The sequence below is a fragment of the Coregonus lavaretus genome, assembly GCF_964263955.1.
Source record: "Coregonus lavaretus genome assembly, chromosome: 10".
In the NCBI taxonomy this organism is placed as follows: Eukaryota; Metazoa; Chordata; class Actinopteri; order Salmoniformes; family Salmonidae; genus Coregonus; species Coregonus lavaretus.
The window spans coordinates 17,192,792-17,213,129 of NC_139997.1; the positions used below are offsets into that span (position 1 = coordinate 17,192,792).

At 41.4% G+C, this 20,338-nt stretch overlaps 1 protein-coding gene across 1 annotated transcript; it reads right to left on the reverse strand.

Moving 5' to 3' along the window:
• Positions 1–6,631: 6,631 nt before the first annotated feature.
• On the reverse strand, positions 6,632–16,717 carry LOC311135526 (out at first protein homolog). Its single transcript, XM_084169536.1, has 4 exons — positions 16,436–16,717; positions 9,980–10,114; positions 8,542–8,722; positions 6,632–8,337 (listed from the first exon to the last, which is right to left on the reverse strand). The coding sequence occupies exons 1-4, from the start codon at positions 16,664–16,666 to the stop codon at positions 8,060–8,062; spliced, it is 825 nt and encodes a 274-aa protein (XP_084025662.1). The 5' UTR covers positions 16,667–16,717; the 3' UTR covers positions 6,632–8,059.
• Between the last annotated feature and the right edge of the window lie 3,621 nt (positions 16,718–20,338).

The following is a 20,338-nucleotide window of genomic DNA, read 5'->3' on the forward strand; positions in this document are numbered from 1 at the left end:
CTGAGCACGCCCCCATTGGTGTCACATCACCAACAAACTATCATGGTCCAAACACACCAAGACAGTCGTTAAGAGGGCACAACAAAGCCTATTTCCCCTCAGGAGACTGAAAAGATTTGGCATGGGTCCTCAGATCCGCAAAAAGTTCTACAGCTGCACCATCGAGAGCATCCTGACTGGTTGCATCACTGCCTGGTATGGCAACTGCTCGGCCTCCGACCGCAAGGCACTTCAGAGAGTAACGCGTACGGCCCAATACATCACTGGGGCCAAGCTTCCTGCCATCCAGGACCTCTATACCAGGTGGTGTCATAGGAAGGCCATAAAAATTGTCAAAGACTCCAGCCACCCTAGTCATAGACTGTTCTCTCTGCTACCGCACGGCAAGTGGTACCGGAGTGCCAAGTCTAGGTCCAAAAGGCTTCTTCCAAACAGCTTCTATCCCCAAGCCATAAGACTCCTGACCAGCTAATCAAATGGCTACCTGGACTATATGCATTGTCCCACCCCAACCCCCTCTTTTACGCTGCTGCTACTCTGTTTATTATCTATGCATAGTCACTTTAACTATACCTACATGTACATATTACCTCAATTACCTCGACTAACCGGTGCCCCCGCACAATGACTCTGTACAGGTACCCCCTGTACTGTATATAGCCTCGCTACTGTTATTTTTACTGCTTTTATTTTTTAATTATCTATTGTTAACTTAACACTTATTTCTCTTAAAACTGCATTGTTGGTTAAAGGCTTGTAAGTAAGCATTTCACTGTAAGGTTGTACTCGGCGCATGTGACAAATACAATTTGATTTTATTTGATATAAAGCGTTATGACAGGTTTGGTTCAAAGTGCATTATCATCTGCTTCTTTTCACTACAAGACAACATTGTGCTAATATGTTATGAGAGGATGCAACAACCACAGGTCTGTCTGCCTGAATGACATAAAGAAAAGAAGGCATACAAAGACCTTTATGCAAATTGATTTGGTCAAATTTAAGACACATAAAGAGAGTATTTATGTCCAGTGGGAGAATGGCACTGATGACTGAATAAACAGCTGCCTTGCTCCTCTCTTTTGTTGGCTTGTTGAAATAGCATCTTCAACAGTCTTTCATGCCATTGGATACGCTCCTTCACACATTGCTCCTACAGAAAGACAAATGCACACACACACACACACACACACACACACACACACACATCATAGGGAAATGTACCATATATTGTGAGGGGGACATGCCCCCCACCATCATAATACCTAAATAAAAGCGTATTTTGTCCGGAACAATGATCATCCTTGAATCCATGTAAACTTGCCATCTCCTAGACACATGTATTCAACAAATTCAACACACTTCTCCAATTAATACACATATTCTGACAGGTTAGAGATTTAGCCAGCCCTAGGACCAACAGACGTAGGCGAGTGTAGTGATAGCAGTAGGCTAACTAATCGGCTTTGGAACACTACGCGTATCTCATGAATTCAATTGTTGGCTTGTTTCATGAAACGTTATAATCTGCCACACCAAATTACATCACCAATCAGTTAGACTATGTTTTTATGGAAATTGATGAATGAATGAATGAATGAATGATAATTTATTCACTTTGCAGATAATGTAGTTTTTCTATATGTGGATCAAATGTGGTTATAGGCAACTCTGGTCAAATGGTGCTTTTAATCAAGACTGCTGGATATTAAATGTTTGTTTGATGCAGTTTAACAGCAAAGTTTCTAAAAACTATGACTTGTAATTTAGCTACAGGCTAAGGCTATCATAAAGCTGTCAACTCTCCTAAATTTATTTTGTCAGGCAACCTTCAGTCCAGTCGTCACCAGAGGGCAGTCAAACTCCACAATGGATATCTGAACAGTATGTAAGGTACATACAGTGCCTTGGGAAAATATTCAGACCCCTTACCTTTTTCCACATTGTTACGTTACAGCCTTATTCTAAAATGTATTAAATACTTTTTTCCCCTCATCAATCTACACACAATACCCCATAATGACAAAGCAAAAACAGGTTTTTAGAAATTACATTTACATAAGTATTCAGACCCTTTACTCAGTATTTTGCTGAAGCACCTTTGGCAGCGATTACAGCATCAAGTCTTCTTGGGTAGGACACTACAAGCTTGGCACACCGGTATTTGGGGAGTTTCTCCCATTCTTCTCTGCAGATCCTCTCAAGCTATGTCAGGATGGATGGGAAGCGTTGCTGCACAGCTATTCTCAGGTCTCTCCAGAGATGTTAGATCGGGTTCAAGTCCAGGATCTGGCTGGGCCACTCAAGGTCATTCAGAGATATGTCCCGAAGCCACTCCTGCGTTGTCTTGGCTGTGTGCTTAGGGTCGTTGTCCTGTTGGAAGGTGAACCTTCGCCCCATTCTGAGGTCCTGAGCGCTCTGGAGCAGGTTTTCATCATGGATCTCTCTGTACTTTGCTCAGTTCATCTTTGCCTCGATCCTGACTAGTCTCCCAGTCCCTGCCACTGAAAAACATCCCCACAAGCATGAAGCTGCCACCACCATGCTTCCTCGTAGAGATGGTGCCAGGTTTCCTCCAGACGTGACGCTTGGCATTCAGGCCAAAGAGTTCAATCTTGGTTTCATCAGACCAAAGAATCTTGTTTCTCATGGTCTGAGAGACTCATGGTCTGAGAGTGAACATCATGTTCTTGGTCACCTCCCTGACCAAGGCCCTTCTCCCCCGATAGCTCAGTTTGGCCGGGCGGCCAGCTCTAGGAAGAGTCTTGGTGGTTCCAAACTTCTTCTATTTAAGAATGATGGAGGCCACTGTGTTCTTGGGGACCTTCAATTCTGCAGTAATGTTTTGTTACCCTTTCCCAGATCTGTGCTTGCTCTACGGACAATTATTTCGACCTCATGGCTTGGTTCTTGCTCTGACATACAGTGTAAACTGTGGGACCTTATATAGACAGGTGTGTGCCTTTCCAAATCATGTCCAATCAATTGAATTTACCACAGGTGGACTCTAATCAAGTTGTAGAAACATCTCAAGGATGATCAATGGAAACAGGATGCACCTGAGATCAATTTCGAGTCTCATAGCAAATGGTCTGAATACTTATGTAAATAAGGTATTGCAAACATTTCTAAAAAAATGTTTTCACTTTGTCATTATGGGGTATTGTGTGTAGATTGCTGAGGATATATATATTTTTTAATCCATTTTAGAACAAGACTGTAACGTAACAAAATGTGGAAAAAGTCAAGGGGTCTGAATACTTTTCAAAGGCACTGTAGGTTGGATAAGTGGATGTATAGATGAGGAGAAGTTTTCAAAACATGGTTTTAGATGTCTAGATTGTGCATTATGATGTTAATATGCCCACAAATCTAGCTTTGCAAATATGATACCCAACAGAAGAAGCATTAGGCCAAGTATGGAGACAAATTAGGATTTTAATTTGTCAAAGTTAGACACACTTTTAGGAAACATTTTTGAGTTTCAACTGCAAATGTTTTACATAAAACATGTTAAACCATACAGTGAGAAGTTAAGGCACTTATCATCAACCAATAATTTACATATTTAAAAAATAAAGATTTATGTTTTGATCCTGGACATATGTTTAGGTACATTTTTGAAAAATCACTTTTGTTTGTAACAGCTCCTCCCTCAGAGATATGAGCAATTATCATAATGTACCAATGACACGCAGAACAGCAATCTCCAGCTTAATCACTGGCACTTTGGACATTACGTTTGAAAAGTTGAATAAATATATACAGTGAGGGAAAAAAGTATTTCATCCACTGCTGATTTTGTACGTTTGCCCACTGACAAAGAAATGATCAGTCTATAATTTTAATGGTAGGTTTATTTGAACAGTGAGAGACAGAATAAGAACAGAAAAACGCATGTCAAAACGCATGTCAAAAATATTATAAATTGATTTGCATTTTAATGAGGGAAATAAGTATTTGACCCCCCTCTCAATCAGAAAGATTTCTGGCTCCCAGGTGTCTTTTATACAGGTAACGAGCTGAGATTAGGAGCACACTCTTAAAGGGAGTGCTCCTAATCTCAGTTTGTTAAATGTATAAACGACAACTGTCCACAGAAGCAATCAATCAATCAGATTCCAAACTCTCCACCATGGCCAAGACCAAAGAGCTCTCCAAGGATGTCAGGGACAAGATTGTAGACCTACACAAGGCTGGAATGGGCTACAAGACCATCGCCAAGCAGCTTGGTGAGAAGGTGACAACAGTTGGTGCGATTATTCGCAAATGGAAGAAACACAAAATAACTGTCAATCTCCCTCAGCATGGGGCTCCATGCAAGATCTCACCTCGTGGAGTTGCAATGATCATGAGAACGGTGAGGAATCAGCCCAGAACTACACGGGAGGATCTTGTCAATGATCTCAAGGCAGCTGGGACCATAGTCACCAAGAAAACAATTGGCAACACACTACGCTGTGAAGGACTGAAATCTTGCAGTGCCCGCAAGGTCCCCCTGCTCAAGAAAGCACATATACAGGCCCGTCTGTAGTTTGCCAATGAACATCTGAATGATTCAGAGGAGAACTGGGTGACAGTGTTGTGGTCAGATGAGACCAAAATCGAGCTCTTTGGCATCAACTCAATTCGCCGTGTTTGGAGGAGGAGGAATGCTGCCTATGACCCCAAGAACACCATCCCCACCGTCAAACATGGAGGTGGAAACATTATGCTTTGGGGGGGGGGGGGGTTCTGCTAAGGGGACAGGACATCTTCACCTCATCAAAGGGACGATGGACGGGGCCATGTACCTGTCAAATCTTGGGTGAGAACCTCCTTCCCTCAGCCAGGGCATTGAAAATGGGTTGTGGATGGGTATTCCAGCATGACAATGTCCCAAAACACATGGCCAAGGCAACAAAGGAGTGGCTCAAGAAGAAGCACATTAAGGTCCTGGAGTGGCCTAGCCAGTCTCCAGACCTTAATCCCATAGAAAATATGTGGAGGGAGCTGAAGGTTCGAGTTGCCAAACGTCAATCTCAAAACCTTAATGACTTGGAGAAGATCTGCAATGAGGAGTGGGACAAAATCCCTCCTGAGATGTGTGCAAACCAGGTGGCCAACTACAAGAAATGTCTGACCTCTGTGATTGCCAACAAGGGGTTTGCCACCAAGTACTAAGTCATGTTTTGCAGAGGGGTCAAATACTTATTTCCCTCATTAAAATGCAAATCAATTTCTAACATCTTTAACATGCGTTTTTCTGGATTTTTGTTGTTGTTATTCTGTCTCTTACTGTTCAAATAAACCTACCATTAAAATTATAGACTGATCATTTCTTTGTCAGTGGGCAAACGTACAAAATCAGCAGGGGATCAAATACTTTTTCCCCTCACTGTAAGGGACATATAGACCATAGAAAGTTTTCAGTCCACTAGTTTGTGTCTTCAGTCTATCACAACAAGATAGTAAACCTGAGAATATATTGTTGATCACAGAGGTAAAAAAAAAAAGTATTGACAAAAAGTGGAACTGAAAAGTTCCCACATGTAAGTTGCCTGATTAAAATCTCATACCACCATGAATATGGCAGTACAATACTCACAGTTAATCACTTTATTCCATATACCTACACTACCAGTCAAAAGTTTAACACCTACTCATTCAAGGGTTTTTCTTTATTTGTACTATTTTCTACATTGTATAATAATAGTGAAGACATCAAAACTATGAAATAACACAAATGTTATTTATATTTGAGATTCTTCAAATAGCCACCCTTTGCCTTGATGACAGCTTTGTACACTTTTGGCACTTCATCACTCTCCTTCTTGGTAAAATAGCCCTTACACAGCCTGGAGGTGTGTTGGGTCATTGTCCTGTTGAAAAACAAATGATAGTCCCACTAAGCCCAAACCAGATGGTATGGCGTATCGCTGCAGAATGCTGTGGTAACCATGCTGGTTAAGTGTGCCTTGAATTCTAAATAAATCACAGACAGTGTCACCAGCAAAGCACCCCTACCCATACCATTACACCACCTCCTCCATGCTTTACGGTGGGAAATACACATGCAGAGATCCTCTGTTCACCCACACTGTGTCTCACAAAGACATGGCGGTTGGAACCAAAAATCTCAAATTTGGACTACAGACCAAAGGACACATTTCCACCGGTCTAATGTCCATTGCTCATGTTTCTTGGCCCAAGCAAGTCTCTTCTTATTATTGGTGTCCTTTAATAGTGCAATTCGACCATGAAAGCCTGATTCAAACAGTCTCCTCCGAACAGTTGATGTTGAGATGTGTCTGTTACTTGAACAGGGCTGCAATTTCTGAGGCTGGTAACTCTAATGAACTTATCCTCTGCAGCAGAGGTAACTCTGGGTCTTCCATTCCTGTGGCGGTCCTCATGAGAGCCAGTTTCATCATAGTGCTTGATGGTTTTTGCGACTGCACTTGGAGAAACGTTCAAAGTTCTTGAAATGTTCCGGATTGACTGACCTTCATGTCTTAAAGTAATGATGGACTGTCGTTTCTCTTTGCCTATTTGAGCTGTTCTTGCTATAATATGGACTTGGTCTTTTACCAAACAGGGCTATCTTCTGTATACCCCCACCCCCCCCTCCTCCTCCACAAATTAACTTTTAAGAAGGAACACCTGTTAATTGAAATGCATTCCAGGTGACTACCTCATGAAGCTGGTTGAGAGAATGACAAGCGTGTGCAATGCTGTCATCAAGGCAAAGGGTGGCTATTTGAAGAATCTCAAACATATTTTCATTTGTTTAACACTTTTTGGGCTACTACATGATTCCATATGTGTTATTTCATAGTTTTGATGTCTTCACTATTATTCTACTTTGAAGAAAATTGTAAAAATAAAGAAAAACCCTTGAATGAGTAGGTGTTCTAAAACTTTTGACCGGTAGTGTATAGTAAAACCTGACTTAAGTCAGTTTCTGCATTTGAAGTTACAATGAGATCAAGCTACATGCTGGCAGAGAGATCAGGCAGAGAGATGCTGATGCATTTGACAGCAATGACAAAACCCTTCCAGCCAGCCCAAAATTGGTCCATATAGTTCAAGGTAAGAGTGTGGATATTGGTTACAGACTGTACTGTTTCAATATCCTAGTTCTTTTAACAGAATGTCAATAAATGTAAATCTAAACTGCATCAGCATTAGCCCGTGTGGCTCAGTTGGTAGAGCATGGCGCTTGCAACGCCAGGGTTGTGGGTTCGATTCCCACGGGGGACCAGTACGAAAAAAGTATGAAAATGTATGAGCTCACTACTGCAAGTCGTTCTGGATAAGAGCGTCTGCTAAATGACAAAAATGTAAAATTCATTCACTACCATGGATGAATGTTTTCTCTGAGCAGATCTACCATTCAGTTTTACCCCTAGGGAGCACTGAACAGCACTTTGACCGATGGCATCAAGTCAAAACATGAATCCATGGTAGCATGGGCACTTCCTTTTAGGTTGGACGATATTAAAATTTTCATATTGTCGATTTGCCCCCATTAGGCTTCTGTCTAGCTGCCCTAATACAGACACTTGCATGCTTACAAAAATAATTGTTATATATGGACAACACTTGACACACCGCTGTAGGAAACATCCAACATTAAAAACACTTGGTTACAGTACATATGCTACTGTCTGGTTGAATCCAAACACCTTGGTGGTGAGTCAGAGACACTCTTCTGTCCGAAAATAGGTTAGACTTACACTAAGTGTACAAAACATTCAGAACACCTGCTCTTTCCATGACATGGACTGACCAGGTGAACCCCGGTGAAAGCTATGATCCCATATTGATGTTAAATCCACTTAAATCAGTGTAGATGAAGGGGAGGAGACAGGTTAAAGAAGGATTTTTAAGTCTTGAGACAATTGAGACATGGATAGTGTATGTGTGCCATTCAGAAGGTGAATGGGCAAGACAAAATTAGACCGGTCCGTTCCTTCACTTCAAGGTCTCTTACGTAAATCTCCTGCCATGCTCAGTCCAGACGTGCCCGGAAGGCTAAATGTCTTCTAGGAAAGAACTAGGAGCAAAACCAGCTGCTTTAGGTCTCCTCGTCCCATGGGCAGAGCTGTTTATGGGGGACGTAGTAGTCAAAGCGGTAGCCCTTGCTGCAGCTCCTGATGCCACACTTGTAGGGGTTGGCCTTTCCAGCCGCGCCCCGGCGGCTGCGGCAGTATTTGAGCAGGCAGGGGAGCCACTCCAGACGCAGGTGATAGCTGCAGACGCATGGCTGCCACAGGTCCAGAGTGGAGGGGCATCGCTGCAGACCAGAAACGTCCGCTGTCTGGGGCAGGGGCTCAAACTCAATGGCCTCTATTCCTGGAGAGACATTTTTACTTTTGATCAAAGAATGTCTGTTGAAATGTATGGCAATGAACTTAATGGCTATGCAGACAAACATCCAAAAGCTTATGGACACTTAGGCAACAATATGGAAAAGAAAGCTAGGATAGATAGAATGAAGACGTTCCTTTAAACACTCAAACAACACTAACAGAGAATCTGAATGGAAGCCAAACTCACCTTTATCCAGCCAATGCTTGGTGTCAGCTGTCCGGGTATAAAACCCCTCATGTGCCTCCTTACACACGTTGTGGATGAGCATGTTGAGGTGCCCTACATGACTCGCGTTCACCGCCATGTCCATGTGGAGGTGTTCCACCCCACGCCTCTCCTCTGCCGTGCGGACCAAGTGGGGGTTCTTCTGTAGAATCACAACACAACAGCTACATTTTAAAATGCGAAGAAGTTCAAACAAGGACTAGTTGTGCTGGTAGAATAAATTGAGCAATGGAAGTAAGCTCCACCACTTTAGTGTGAGGATTAAAACAGTTTGGTGGGACACGTATAAGTCAGATAACATTTTGCAGGAAAATGAAAATTGCCTACAATAACATTTCTACATTATGGGCTAGTGATGACGATACTCTATTGAAGGTCCAGGACGAGGCTTATTCTGTGTCTGGGAAACCAGCCCTATAACATTATAACACAATATGGGTCGTTCCACCAATCCGGTGCCTTTTGAGAAGTAACAAAATAAAGTTGGATTTCACCTCATTTTAACATTCTGTCGTAAAGAGCACATGTTCAACTTCATAAAAACACGTTTTCCCATGAAGAGGTTAAATTTAAAAAGTACTATATCAAGTGCCTATTAAGTGCCACATAAAGTAACAGGGTTGACTGCATAATAGGGTTGACAATAAATCCCTTTGTGACAGGGGGAATGGAAGATTGCTGTGTGCAAACATTTAAATTGTTAAAAAATGTCTAGCCTGTCTATCTATGGGTAACAGGGTTGACATGTTACGCTCAATCCATTCAGTTTTCCCCCACAAAACACCAGAAAATGGCCAAAAGGAGTAGAGCCAGTTCACCTGCTTTTAAACTATGATATATTCAATGTAAAAAAATAAGGAATAGTTTCACTATATTGAAAAGACAGTTCGGTTCACGTAACAGGGTTGATTTAAAATGAGGGACAGACGTAAATGAATCACTAATCACAAGAAATAAATAATAATCTTCAGAAATGACTTTCTCAAAGCAACAAAATAACTAGGGCTTTACAATGATGGTGAAAACTTGGAGAAATGTTGGTGTTAAGTCTTCCTAGAAGTCACAGAGGGTACACGGAGAGACATGTCAAAATGCTGCATTTTGGCACTTTAGCAAGTCTTTATTCATATTAAAAAGAGATGTATTGAATTATCCATGTGGTCTATATTAAAGGGCACTTAATGTAATATAACAAGCTTTTAAAAATCAATATTGGTGCACAATTTATACTTAAAATATCAAAGGCACTCTTTCGCGGAAGGACCCATCTCTTATAATAACACAATCGGTACCGTTCCTCCACATCCAAAACATGTCCCTAGTTACCTCTCCCTATGCCCTGTATGGGAATGATGGCCCAGATTATAAGGGAAGGTGGTGGTTTGATACAGCAGCTCACCTGTCTGAGGCGGGCCATGGACTCAGTGGGGATGATCTCGTGGTGATCAAGGCGCGAGACAAAGCAGAGCACCTGGTATTGGTTCTGGCCTCGCTCCGGCTCCCCCAGGATCAGCGCTCGGACGATCCTCACATCCTGAAAAAAGAGAGAGACAGGAGAGAAATATGAAATATAAACAGAATATACATTCACATATTAGTGAAACAATATACATTGAGTGTACAAAACATTAAGAACACCTTCCTAATATTGAGTTGCACTCCCCGATTTTGCCCTCAGAACAGCCTCAATTCATCGGGGCATGGACTCTACTAGGTGTCGAAAGCGTTCCACAACTGAGTAATTTCATTCAGATAAAGAAACAACATACATACTGCATGGCATAAGGGACCCTTCATGTTTGGCATAAGGATAATCCATAAATAAGTAACTATTATATCAAGTGTCATGTCTGTTATGAGGGCTGACCTGACCTGACCTGACCTGACCTGACCTTCACTGGGAACATGAGACCTGAATCCAACCCTATACCCACATCTGTCACAATGCTCCTCTGACTTCATTTTCATCTCAATGGCTATCCCAACATGCACACAATACTATGATTATTGTGAATACTCATATTAATATAATACTAAGATTAAACCGTTTACATGATTTACAAGAAGAACGTTTAACCTTATAATGTGGTTTACATGGACATATCTGATAATCAGGCTACAGTGCCTTCAGAAAGTATTCACAACCCTTTACTTTGTCCACATTTAGTTGTGTTACAAAATGGGATTAAAATGGATGTGATTGTAATTTTTTGTCCAATTTCTACACAAAATACTCTTTAATGTCAAAGTGGGAGAAAATAAAAAATTAATATGAAAAATAAAACACTAATGTATCGTGATTAGATAAGTATTCAAACCCCTAAGTAAATACATGTTAAAATCACCTTTGGTGGCGATTACAGCTTTGAGTCTTTCTGGGTAAGTCTCTAATAGCTTTGCACACCTGGATTGTACAATATTTGCACATTATTCTTTTTAAATTCTTCAAGCTCTGTCAACTTGGTTGTTGATCATTGCTAAACAGCCATTTGCAAGTCTTGCCATCGATTTTAAAGTCGATTTAAGTCAAAACTGTAACTAGGCCACTCAGGAGCACTCAACGTCATGTTGGTAGGTAACTCCAGTGTATATTTGGCCTTGCGTTTAGGTTATTGTCCTGCTGAAAGGTTAATTTGTCTTCCAGTGTCTGTTGGAAAGTAGATTGAACCAGGTTTTCCTCTAGGATGTTGCCTGTGCTTAGCTCTATTCCATTTATTTTTCTCATAAAAAGAACCCCCTAGTCCCTGCTGATGACAAGCATACCCATAGCATGATTCAGCCCCCACCATGCTTGAAAATGTTAAGAGTGGTACTCAGTGATATTTGTATTGGATTTGCCCCAAACATAACGCTTTGTATTCAAGACATAAAGTTTAATGTCTTTGCCACATTTTTTGCAGTTTTACTTTAGTGCCTTATTGCCAACAGGATGCATGTTTGGGACAGGCTTCCTTCTTTTCACTCTGTCAATTACATTAGTATTGTGGAGTAACTCAATTGTTGTTGATCCATCCTCAGTTTTCTCCTATCACAGCCATTAAACTCTGTAATGGTTTTAAAGTCACCATTGGCCTCATGGTGAAATCTCTGAGCAGTTTCCTTCCTCTCCGGCAACTGAGTTAGGAAGGATGCCTCTTTCTTTGTAGTGACTGGGTGTATTGACGCACCATCCAAAGTGTAACGAAATAACTTCATCATGCTCAAAGGGATAGTCAATCTCTATCTATCTTTTTTTTTTCATCTACCAATAGGTGCCCTTCTTTGCGAGGCGTTGGGAAACAGATAATTGTATGTGTGGGGTACAGAGATGAGGTAGTCTTTCAAAAAGAATGTTAAACACTATTATTGCACACAGAGTGAGTCCATGCACCTTATTATGTGAGTTGTTAAACAGATGGATTTTGATGGGGATTTTTTTATTATGTTAATTTGATTTCCAGAAATAGAGCTAACCACAGGCAAAATCCTAGACGAAAGCCTGGTTCAGTCTACTTTCCAACTGACGCTGGGAGACAAATTCACCTTTCAGCAGGACCAAAAAAATCTAAAACACAAGACCAAATATACACTGGAGTTCCTTGCCAAGACGACATTGAGTTAGGAAGGACGCCTCTTTCTTTGTAGTGACTGGGTGTATATTCAATGTCTGCTTTTATTTATATTTTATCAAGCTACCAATAGGTGTCATTCTTTGCGAGCCATTGTAAATGAGAAAATTTGAAATTCACAGTTCGACAGAGACCTTACAGATAATTGTATGTGTGGGGTACAGAGATGATGCAGTAATTCAAAAATCATGCTAACCCTCAGAAAACTGAATACATGAATGTTCTTGCAACGTTCCATAAAACGCATCTAGAACATTAACACTATTATTGCACACAATGTGAGTCCATACTATGTGACTTGTTAAGCACATTTTTACTCTTGAACTTATTTAGGCTTGACATAACAAAGGGGTTGAATATTTATTGACTCAAGACATTTCAGCTTTTCCTTTTTAATTTATTTGTAAAACATAATTCCACTTTGACATTATGGGGTATCGTGTGTAGGCCAGTGACCCAAAAAACTACATTTAATATATTTTAAATTCAGGCTGTAACACAACAACATTTGGAAAAAGTCAAGGGGTGTGAACAATTTCTGAAGGCACTGTACCTGATGAGACTTTGAAAAATGCAGAAAATCGGCAATCAAAATAATCCTTATATTTACATTTACATTTTAGTCATTTAGCAGACGCTCTTATCCAGAGCGACTTACAGTTAGTGAGTGCATACATTATTTTTAATTTTTTTTAAATTTTTCACACTGGCCCCCCGTGGGAATTGAACCCACAACCCTGGCGTTGCAAACGCCATGCTCTACCAACTGAGCTACATCCCTGCCGGCCATTCCCTCCCCATACCCTGGACGACACTGGGCCAATTGTGCGCCGCCCCATGGGTCTCCCGGTCGCGGCCGGCTACGACAGAGCCTGGATTCGAACCAGGATCTCTAGTGGCACAGCTAGCACTGCGTTGCAGTGCCTTAGACCACTGTGCCACTATATCACAGCGATCATATTATTTTTGGGAAGCTTATTTGATTCTGAGTTCAGACATATACCGTTTGTATGTGAAAACTATTTCTAAGAAAGATAGTCTACTATCATTTCCGAACACACTTCACTCGCACCAAAGAGGGAGGCTTGTGAAAGCACATGCGCAGATCAAATACACTACATGAACTCTGATTAAGGTGTTTACATGTTCTAATAATTCAAAAGATAGCAAAAAAAAAAAGGATTTTCATTCCGTTGACGCTTACTTCGCTTATGACCTTACCCTGATTAGGATAATGCCAAACTCAGAGTATTGTCATAATCAGTTTAATATATTAATATAATATTGAATAATTATTGTGCATGTAAACATACTAATTCTTAAAACGCCCAGTAGAACACAAAGCCGAGGTAAACATCCCAGTTGGCTGAGTAGACAAAGGAAGACAAGGCTATCTGAACAAGGAACAAGTCCTTTTCTTCTCTTCTCTTCATTTAACCATCCCATTGGGTTGACCTCCCTCTGAGTAAACAAGTACCATGATTCAAAAAACACTCTGGTCCTCAAGGTGGAGATGCCGATAATGAGGTCAGGGAAACTGTGGAGTGGTTGAGGTAAAAAAGACAAGAAGAAGGAGGAGGGGGAACTCTTGTTCCCCCACTGTGACGGTAGAACATCCAGAGGAGCAGATGGACGGGGTACACAGAGTGGGGGAGGGGATGAGAGCATTCCTGGAGGGGCCTGTGTACGACTCGACTCAAGGCAGGTTTCTTATGGTCGAACTCCAGGCCAGCTACAGGACTCTACACAGTCTACGCAACGAATCCGCAATGGATCCGACGGAGGTTAGTTTGCATAGCTCTCTACGTAGTTCTATGTACTTTTGTGAGGCTGAATTTTTGGAACGTGACGCAAACGGAGCTCCGTAGCTCCGTTTGCGTAGACTGTGAAATCACTGGGGGGGTGGGGGGGGCCTTAACCTATTAAGTGAGACATGATTTGGGGACTCACCCGACAAGATAGGAGGGATTCACACCGGCAGAGGATACAGAAACAAAGCTATGTAAATAGTGATAAGGCCGCATGTTGAGAATATCACTACAGTCTATGAACCAAAGCATCAAATGTCTTTATATAAATCCTTGAACAAAGTACCCTATAACATAACTTGACTAAAATGCTTACTGAACACACCAACACTGATAAAATCATCATGAACAAAAAACAATGTAAAATTTTACTTTCTCAAAGGATTGTATTTTACCAATAACTGCACTGACCTAACCTGTAGAAAACTGAAATCCAACCTAACAAGCTTCCATGGGGCAGCCAATAGCTGGAGGTGAGGGTGTGGAGATGAATGCGTAGTTGGCTCATCATGCATACAATCTGATAAGACCTGCATGGGTTGCTGCCGCCCTGGTTCTTCATGGGGACTGGGTTGGCATGGTAAATACCTCTCACTAACAGACAGAAGAAATGCACCACAAAGCCTCCGATGACAGGTCAAACTGCAGCTCCCATAGGGATGAAGTGAGAGGTGACCCGTTCCCTTCATCTTATCCCCATGCCATCACAACCTGGGACCAAACAAATGACAGATGGCTTGGGAATTGCACCGATGGTTGAACTGAGATGAATTCAACAGGAGATGTGTGTATGGTGGTGTATGGGGGAGATTTACATTTCTCAACTAGGGTTGAGGCAGAGGGATATTTTCCTGTTTTAAAAACGTAGGTTTCTTAAGGTCATGCTGTAATAGCGTTCAATGTATGAAGTGGATGTAACTTGTGGGCCACATGATCACCATTACAGTAGTATGCAACTGTCTACAATCCTGGGCACCTTTAACGTCACTCCAGCTGGGCAGACCTCTCACAACTGGATACAGATTGTTTCCTGTCTGGTAAAAAATTGAATATGGCTTGAAATGTCATGGTATTGACATTAAGGTCTGAAAGGCAGGAGTATTTTGTGGTTGCCCAAAAAGTTGAATAATCTGTTCACATGCAGAGGGAAGGGGAGGCATAGGGGAGGAACCAGAAACAAACAACAAAGCTGCAAAAAACACTTGAAAAATAATACCAAAATGCATCTGGAATTTTCAGCCATTGATGCTGGATTCTCTGAATATTGCACAGCTCATTTACTTCTTAAACAATAATGATGTTATTCTCTAGTTAGACTCTTTCCCCTTTCTTCACCCCCACTACACACCATAGGAAGCCAAATATTCCCTTCATTTTTTATTGCACCTTTTCAACAGGTTCCTCTACAAGATGAGCTGTCTCGCCTGTCTGTACAGTAACTCCAGTCTGGCAGCTGGCCTTCAGACCGATTCCAACTTTCCATAAATCTGTGTAATGCTGACAGGAGTAGATTGGAAGAACATGCATGGAGTGAGGGAAAGCTGCTGTCCAAATTGACTTGATCCAGACAGAAGAAAATATGTCCTGTTCCCCTGCCTGTTAACTGTAACCAGATAAGCCCACTGGGACTTCAGGAAAGTTTTCCAACAGCAGTAAAAAAGGCCTAATCACTGTAAGTCTGAGTGATGCCAATGGGGGACAATAGTTGTATGACTCCTTGATTGCTCTACAAGTCAATAAGACGTTGAATGTGTCTGTAATGTCAGGATATTCTTGGTCATTGTAGGGAGTTCAGTAGCCAGGGCAATATCAAATGCCTGCTCAATCAGGGGTAGTTCACCACAAATCCTCATTAACAAACACTTGTATTGATTGTAATAATGGACAATCCAAAAAGATAAATGGGCCTATGTTCACAGACAATAACAATTACGATATAATTCCAAAAGTCTGTCCAAGAGGACTATTTTTCTTTGCTATTTCATCCCTTACAAAAAATGATTGGAGTAAAAGGGCAGTAACTGCAGTCGAATGTGGTATTTTGGAGGCAGTAACTGCAGAATAACGGCAGTGTACTGCAGTTATACTGCACTCTAACAGCAGTAAAAAAAACTTATTTTGGATGCAGTATTTGCAGCATACTGTAGTTATACTGCACTCTGACTGCAGTTATACTGCACTCTGACTGCAATCTTTTTTCGTAAGGGATATGAAAATATTTGTCTGTAGGGCAACACAGCAGCATATAGATAAATAGATATACAGTAAGTCTATAGAAAATGAATAGGCCTTTATAATATAATGTCCAGGATATCTATATAATAGACCGCCTAATGGTGTGTGTGTGGATATATATTGGTAGTAACATAATGCAGCATATTACATAGTTTTTAAAAACTGTTGTAAATATTTACATTGAAGAATATTGACTTAACTCACCCGTTTGAAATCAAATACCACAGTAATATGAGTACCATCTCCTTGCTTGAACTCGACTGTAATTGCATCATTCTCACCGTTGGCGTCCAAAATCTCCTCCCCAATTAGTCCATCACTTAAACGCACTCGTACTTTTAATTCTGAACAAATCCCAAGCGATAGAAGAGTTACCACTAGCAGAGAAATCCGAACTGGTGGCGATATCTCCCTTGCATACATGCTGAAACTCATGGAAGAACTTGAACTATTTAAAATCTGTCGACTACCCTCGGGGTAAATAATCTTGAATCTTCCAAATCCACGAAAAGTCTGCATGAAGTTCAATCCACAGATTTAATTCAGTATTGTGAAATCTCTGCAATGGTGGGTGGGCTACCATCCCGCATTGCTCGTTGTGTAGCCGGAGTACGTTCTATATTCTGATACATTGTAGCGTTTCTGAAGTCTGTGAAGATAACGTTTTTGCGCACAATCATTAGGCTACTGTAACATTTGCGCTCTTCGTTCAGACGACCTTAAGCAGACTTCTATTTTGGCAGCCTGCATAAAAAGTTGAAGTCCTCTTTTGAGTTTACTATCCCGTTCCCGTCACTTCCTCCGACGAACCAGTGCGAACCAGTGCGACGAACCTACTGCACTGTAGGCCTATTGTGGTCAATTGCGGGCTCTCAAACCTAAAGAAATATCACTCCCCGAACAATAATTCCCAAGAGGCGCCAATGACATCTGTTGCAGAATAAATTAACTAATGTTCCATTGATCCAATAGTTTGCACAATAATACACTTAAGTGCATCAATGATGGTTGTGCTGCAGGTATTCTATTGACCATCCGCTTCGGTGGCGATTTTAGCATGTAAATCTTGGTGGGGCAAAAAAATAAATGTGTGGGAAGCGTGCCAGCAACGCCACTACACAACACAACACTAAACAATACATTAATTGCAATATAACGGTGACAAACGGTTGCGAACTCCTGAGTGGCGCAGTGGTCTAAGGCACTGCATCGCAGTGCTAACTGTGCCACTAGAGATCCTGGTTCGAATCCAGGCTCTGTCGCAGCTGGCCGCAACCGGGAGACTCATGGGCGGCGCACAATTGGCCCAGCGTCGTCTAGGGTAGGGGAGGGAATGGCCGGCAGGGATGTAGCTCAGTTGATAGAGCATGGCGTTTGCAACGCCAGGGTTGTGGGTTCGATTCCCACGGGGGGCCAGTATAAAAAAAAAATATGTAATCACTAACTGTAAGTCGCTCTGCTAAATGACTTTTTAAAAAAAAACCTGCCCACAAACTGTTAGGCCCTACATAAAGCTGTCCCAACACCTTACCACTGCTACACCTGGCTATCAGGGGAGTCTTGTCTGGCAGCCAAACAGTTAATTCAGCCTCATTTACTGCCTTAAAAAAACATAGCTGATATGGCTGACTTGCTTAAACAAATGTGCTTTCTGCTGGCAACTGAGGTGTACAACTATGGCATAAGGGGACGACAAAGAACACCGGGGCATATAAGCAGACAATGAAAGCTCTTACAATATTCGATGATCACATTTCTCAAAAACAGGTTATAGGCTACATGTGCACCATCGAGTCAGAACAGTAGGCAAAATTAAGAGGTGAAAATAGACCAAATTATTAGGGTGAGGCACATGGGCTACTAACAGCTTACTACACTTAGTATTACATTCTTAGCTACAGTATACATATCTCCCTGGCATATTACATCATTTGTCCAGCAGCATATAAGACATTTTTGGACTCACCTTGTTGTGATGTGCTCACTTGAACAGGAAGGACAACTTTTGTAATCAAAGAAATAATATGCCATTTAGCAGACGCTTTTATCCAAAGCGACTTACAGTCATGCGTGCATACATTTTTGTGTATGGGTGGTCCCGGGGATCGAACCCACTACCTTGGCGTTACAAGCGCCGTGCTCTACCAGCTGAGCTACAGAGGACCGAAAGAGAAAGAGAAAGAGAAAGAGGCCAGATTGTTGGATGACCATTCAAAGCGTATTTTCCCAGTCTGAGCTCATTTATTCCCGACTTCCCAGTTGCAATGCTTGCAGTTAGCCACTGTCACCGATTCCTTCCAAACCACTCATTGTTGAATTTGCGATTTCTAACTTGTTGTGTAATGTTTATGTCCAATTGCCGATGAGCACAGATATGTTTTATCTATAATTTCTCTTCATTATTTCTCTTCATATGACAAGGATTAAAAAGGATTTGCCAGTAGATTGTCGACTTGATTCATGATGATGACTGCTAGCTAAGATTTTGAAAGTAAGATGTTGACATGATCAGTCCAATCAAAGCTACTGTACATATAACTTGATTTGACATCATTTTATCTGTGGCCAATGACCATGAGCCTTCTTGGAAGGGCACTTCTAATGTAACTCTATGGCAGGACCCAAAGGGCTTGAATTTTTGATGTCTACCCTTACTAAGGACTTAGACTTGGCGGTGACGTAGTGTCCCCATGAGTGACAAAACACTGAGCCAATCACGGCGCAACGCTCCGTATTTTCTGCTGGCTTGCCCCACCACCACCACAGAAAGCACTGAGCAAGGCTGAAACACCTGCATTTTGGAGCTGCCTTACTCAAGAAAATAAAAAAGAGACCATGTTTGTATGCGGCTTTATTAACTCAATGATATATATATATATATATATATATATATATATATCATTATATATCATTACATTGTTTGCAAACTGATATGTGCCACGTATTAATGCCAACATAACATGCAAACAGGCAAGCCCCCCCCCCCCCAAAAAAAAAAAAAAAAATCTTTTTTTTTTGCTAAAAATGTGGGACTCTGCCCCACCTGCCCTGAATGACGGGTCGCCACTGATAAGCTTGATCAAATATCCCAATGATCTGTTCTTAGACCAAATGGCCCAATTATTATCCTAAGCCTAGGGAAAGTTAATATTGAGCTTGACCAAACTTTTCTAGGACATACAGATAGATCCCATGCCAAGCAAAGGATTGGTCAACTTCAAATCCGCCCCGTCTCTGTCCCCCAAAAAACAACACCATTAGATTGATTGGGTAAGACATGTCTTCTAATAAGTGTTATTAAACAGGTTTAACAGCAACTTAATGTAAACTGTGGGTCCTTGGGAGGTTGGAGGCAGTAGTGGCCAAGCCAGGAAAAAATAGCCATATTACAACCTATGTGTTGTGATAATTGCCTTGTTTGCTCTATAACCTGTTAGTTCATATGCCTTGCCACCGTGATAAATAGGCCTAAGGCCAAGACAATAAAAAGACAGTGGCAGAACAAATTCAACTACACCTGCGTTTTATCACAAAACCGGAGAGAAACATTTGTCCGGTGAAGTCCACAAAGTATATTGCATGTAACAAACAGTTACATGACCTACTACAGCATGGTCAATCAAGTTAATGTTTCTGATATTTTCTGACTACTAAACAACTATTGAAGTCGCAAAGAAAACAGGAGCTGCCGCAACTATTCCAGCACCATTTCAACTTCATCAAATCACCTACAGTATGCTTAGTCTAATACAGTTACAACTAAAAGATACCAAACACAATTTAGTCCAATCAAGGTAAGCTACATTTGATGTGGCTGTCCATGGTTCTGATTTCTGTGTGTGTGCGTTCATGCAAGTAGAAAAAACATGTTGACTCACCCTACTTAGAGAAATGCCAATGCCATCCTCCTCTCTTTCATGTTGACAAAACAGTCTATGACTCTGTCATACAGTACAGGCTTTTCGTTTTTGTTGTCTTAGGCTACCTGGCTAAAATGCTTGCTCCCTAGAATTTATGAATTTATGGTTGGATCAGAATTGCCATTTAAATAATTGGCCAGTACGGAGAATAAAGTAAAACCACAAGTCCAAATCCCTATCTCCATCC

What these genes read in the sequence shown, in the direction of transcription:
- LOC311135526 (XM_084169536.1), bottom strand. Translation starts at nt 16,666, where the DNA reads ATGAGTTTCAGCATGTATGCAAGGGAGATATCGCCACCAGTTCGGATT. An exon ending in TGGTATTTGATTTCAAACGG is followed by an intron (nt 10,115 to 16,435) that starts GTGAGTTAAGTC and finishes CTCTTTTTTCAG; the next exon opens with GATGTGAGGATCGTCCGAGC. An exon ending in CCATGGCCCGCCTCAGACAG is followed by an intron (nt 8,723 to 9,979) that starts GTGAGCTGCTGT and finishes GTGATTCTACAG; the next exon opens with AAGAACCCCCACTTGGTCCG.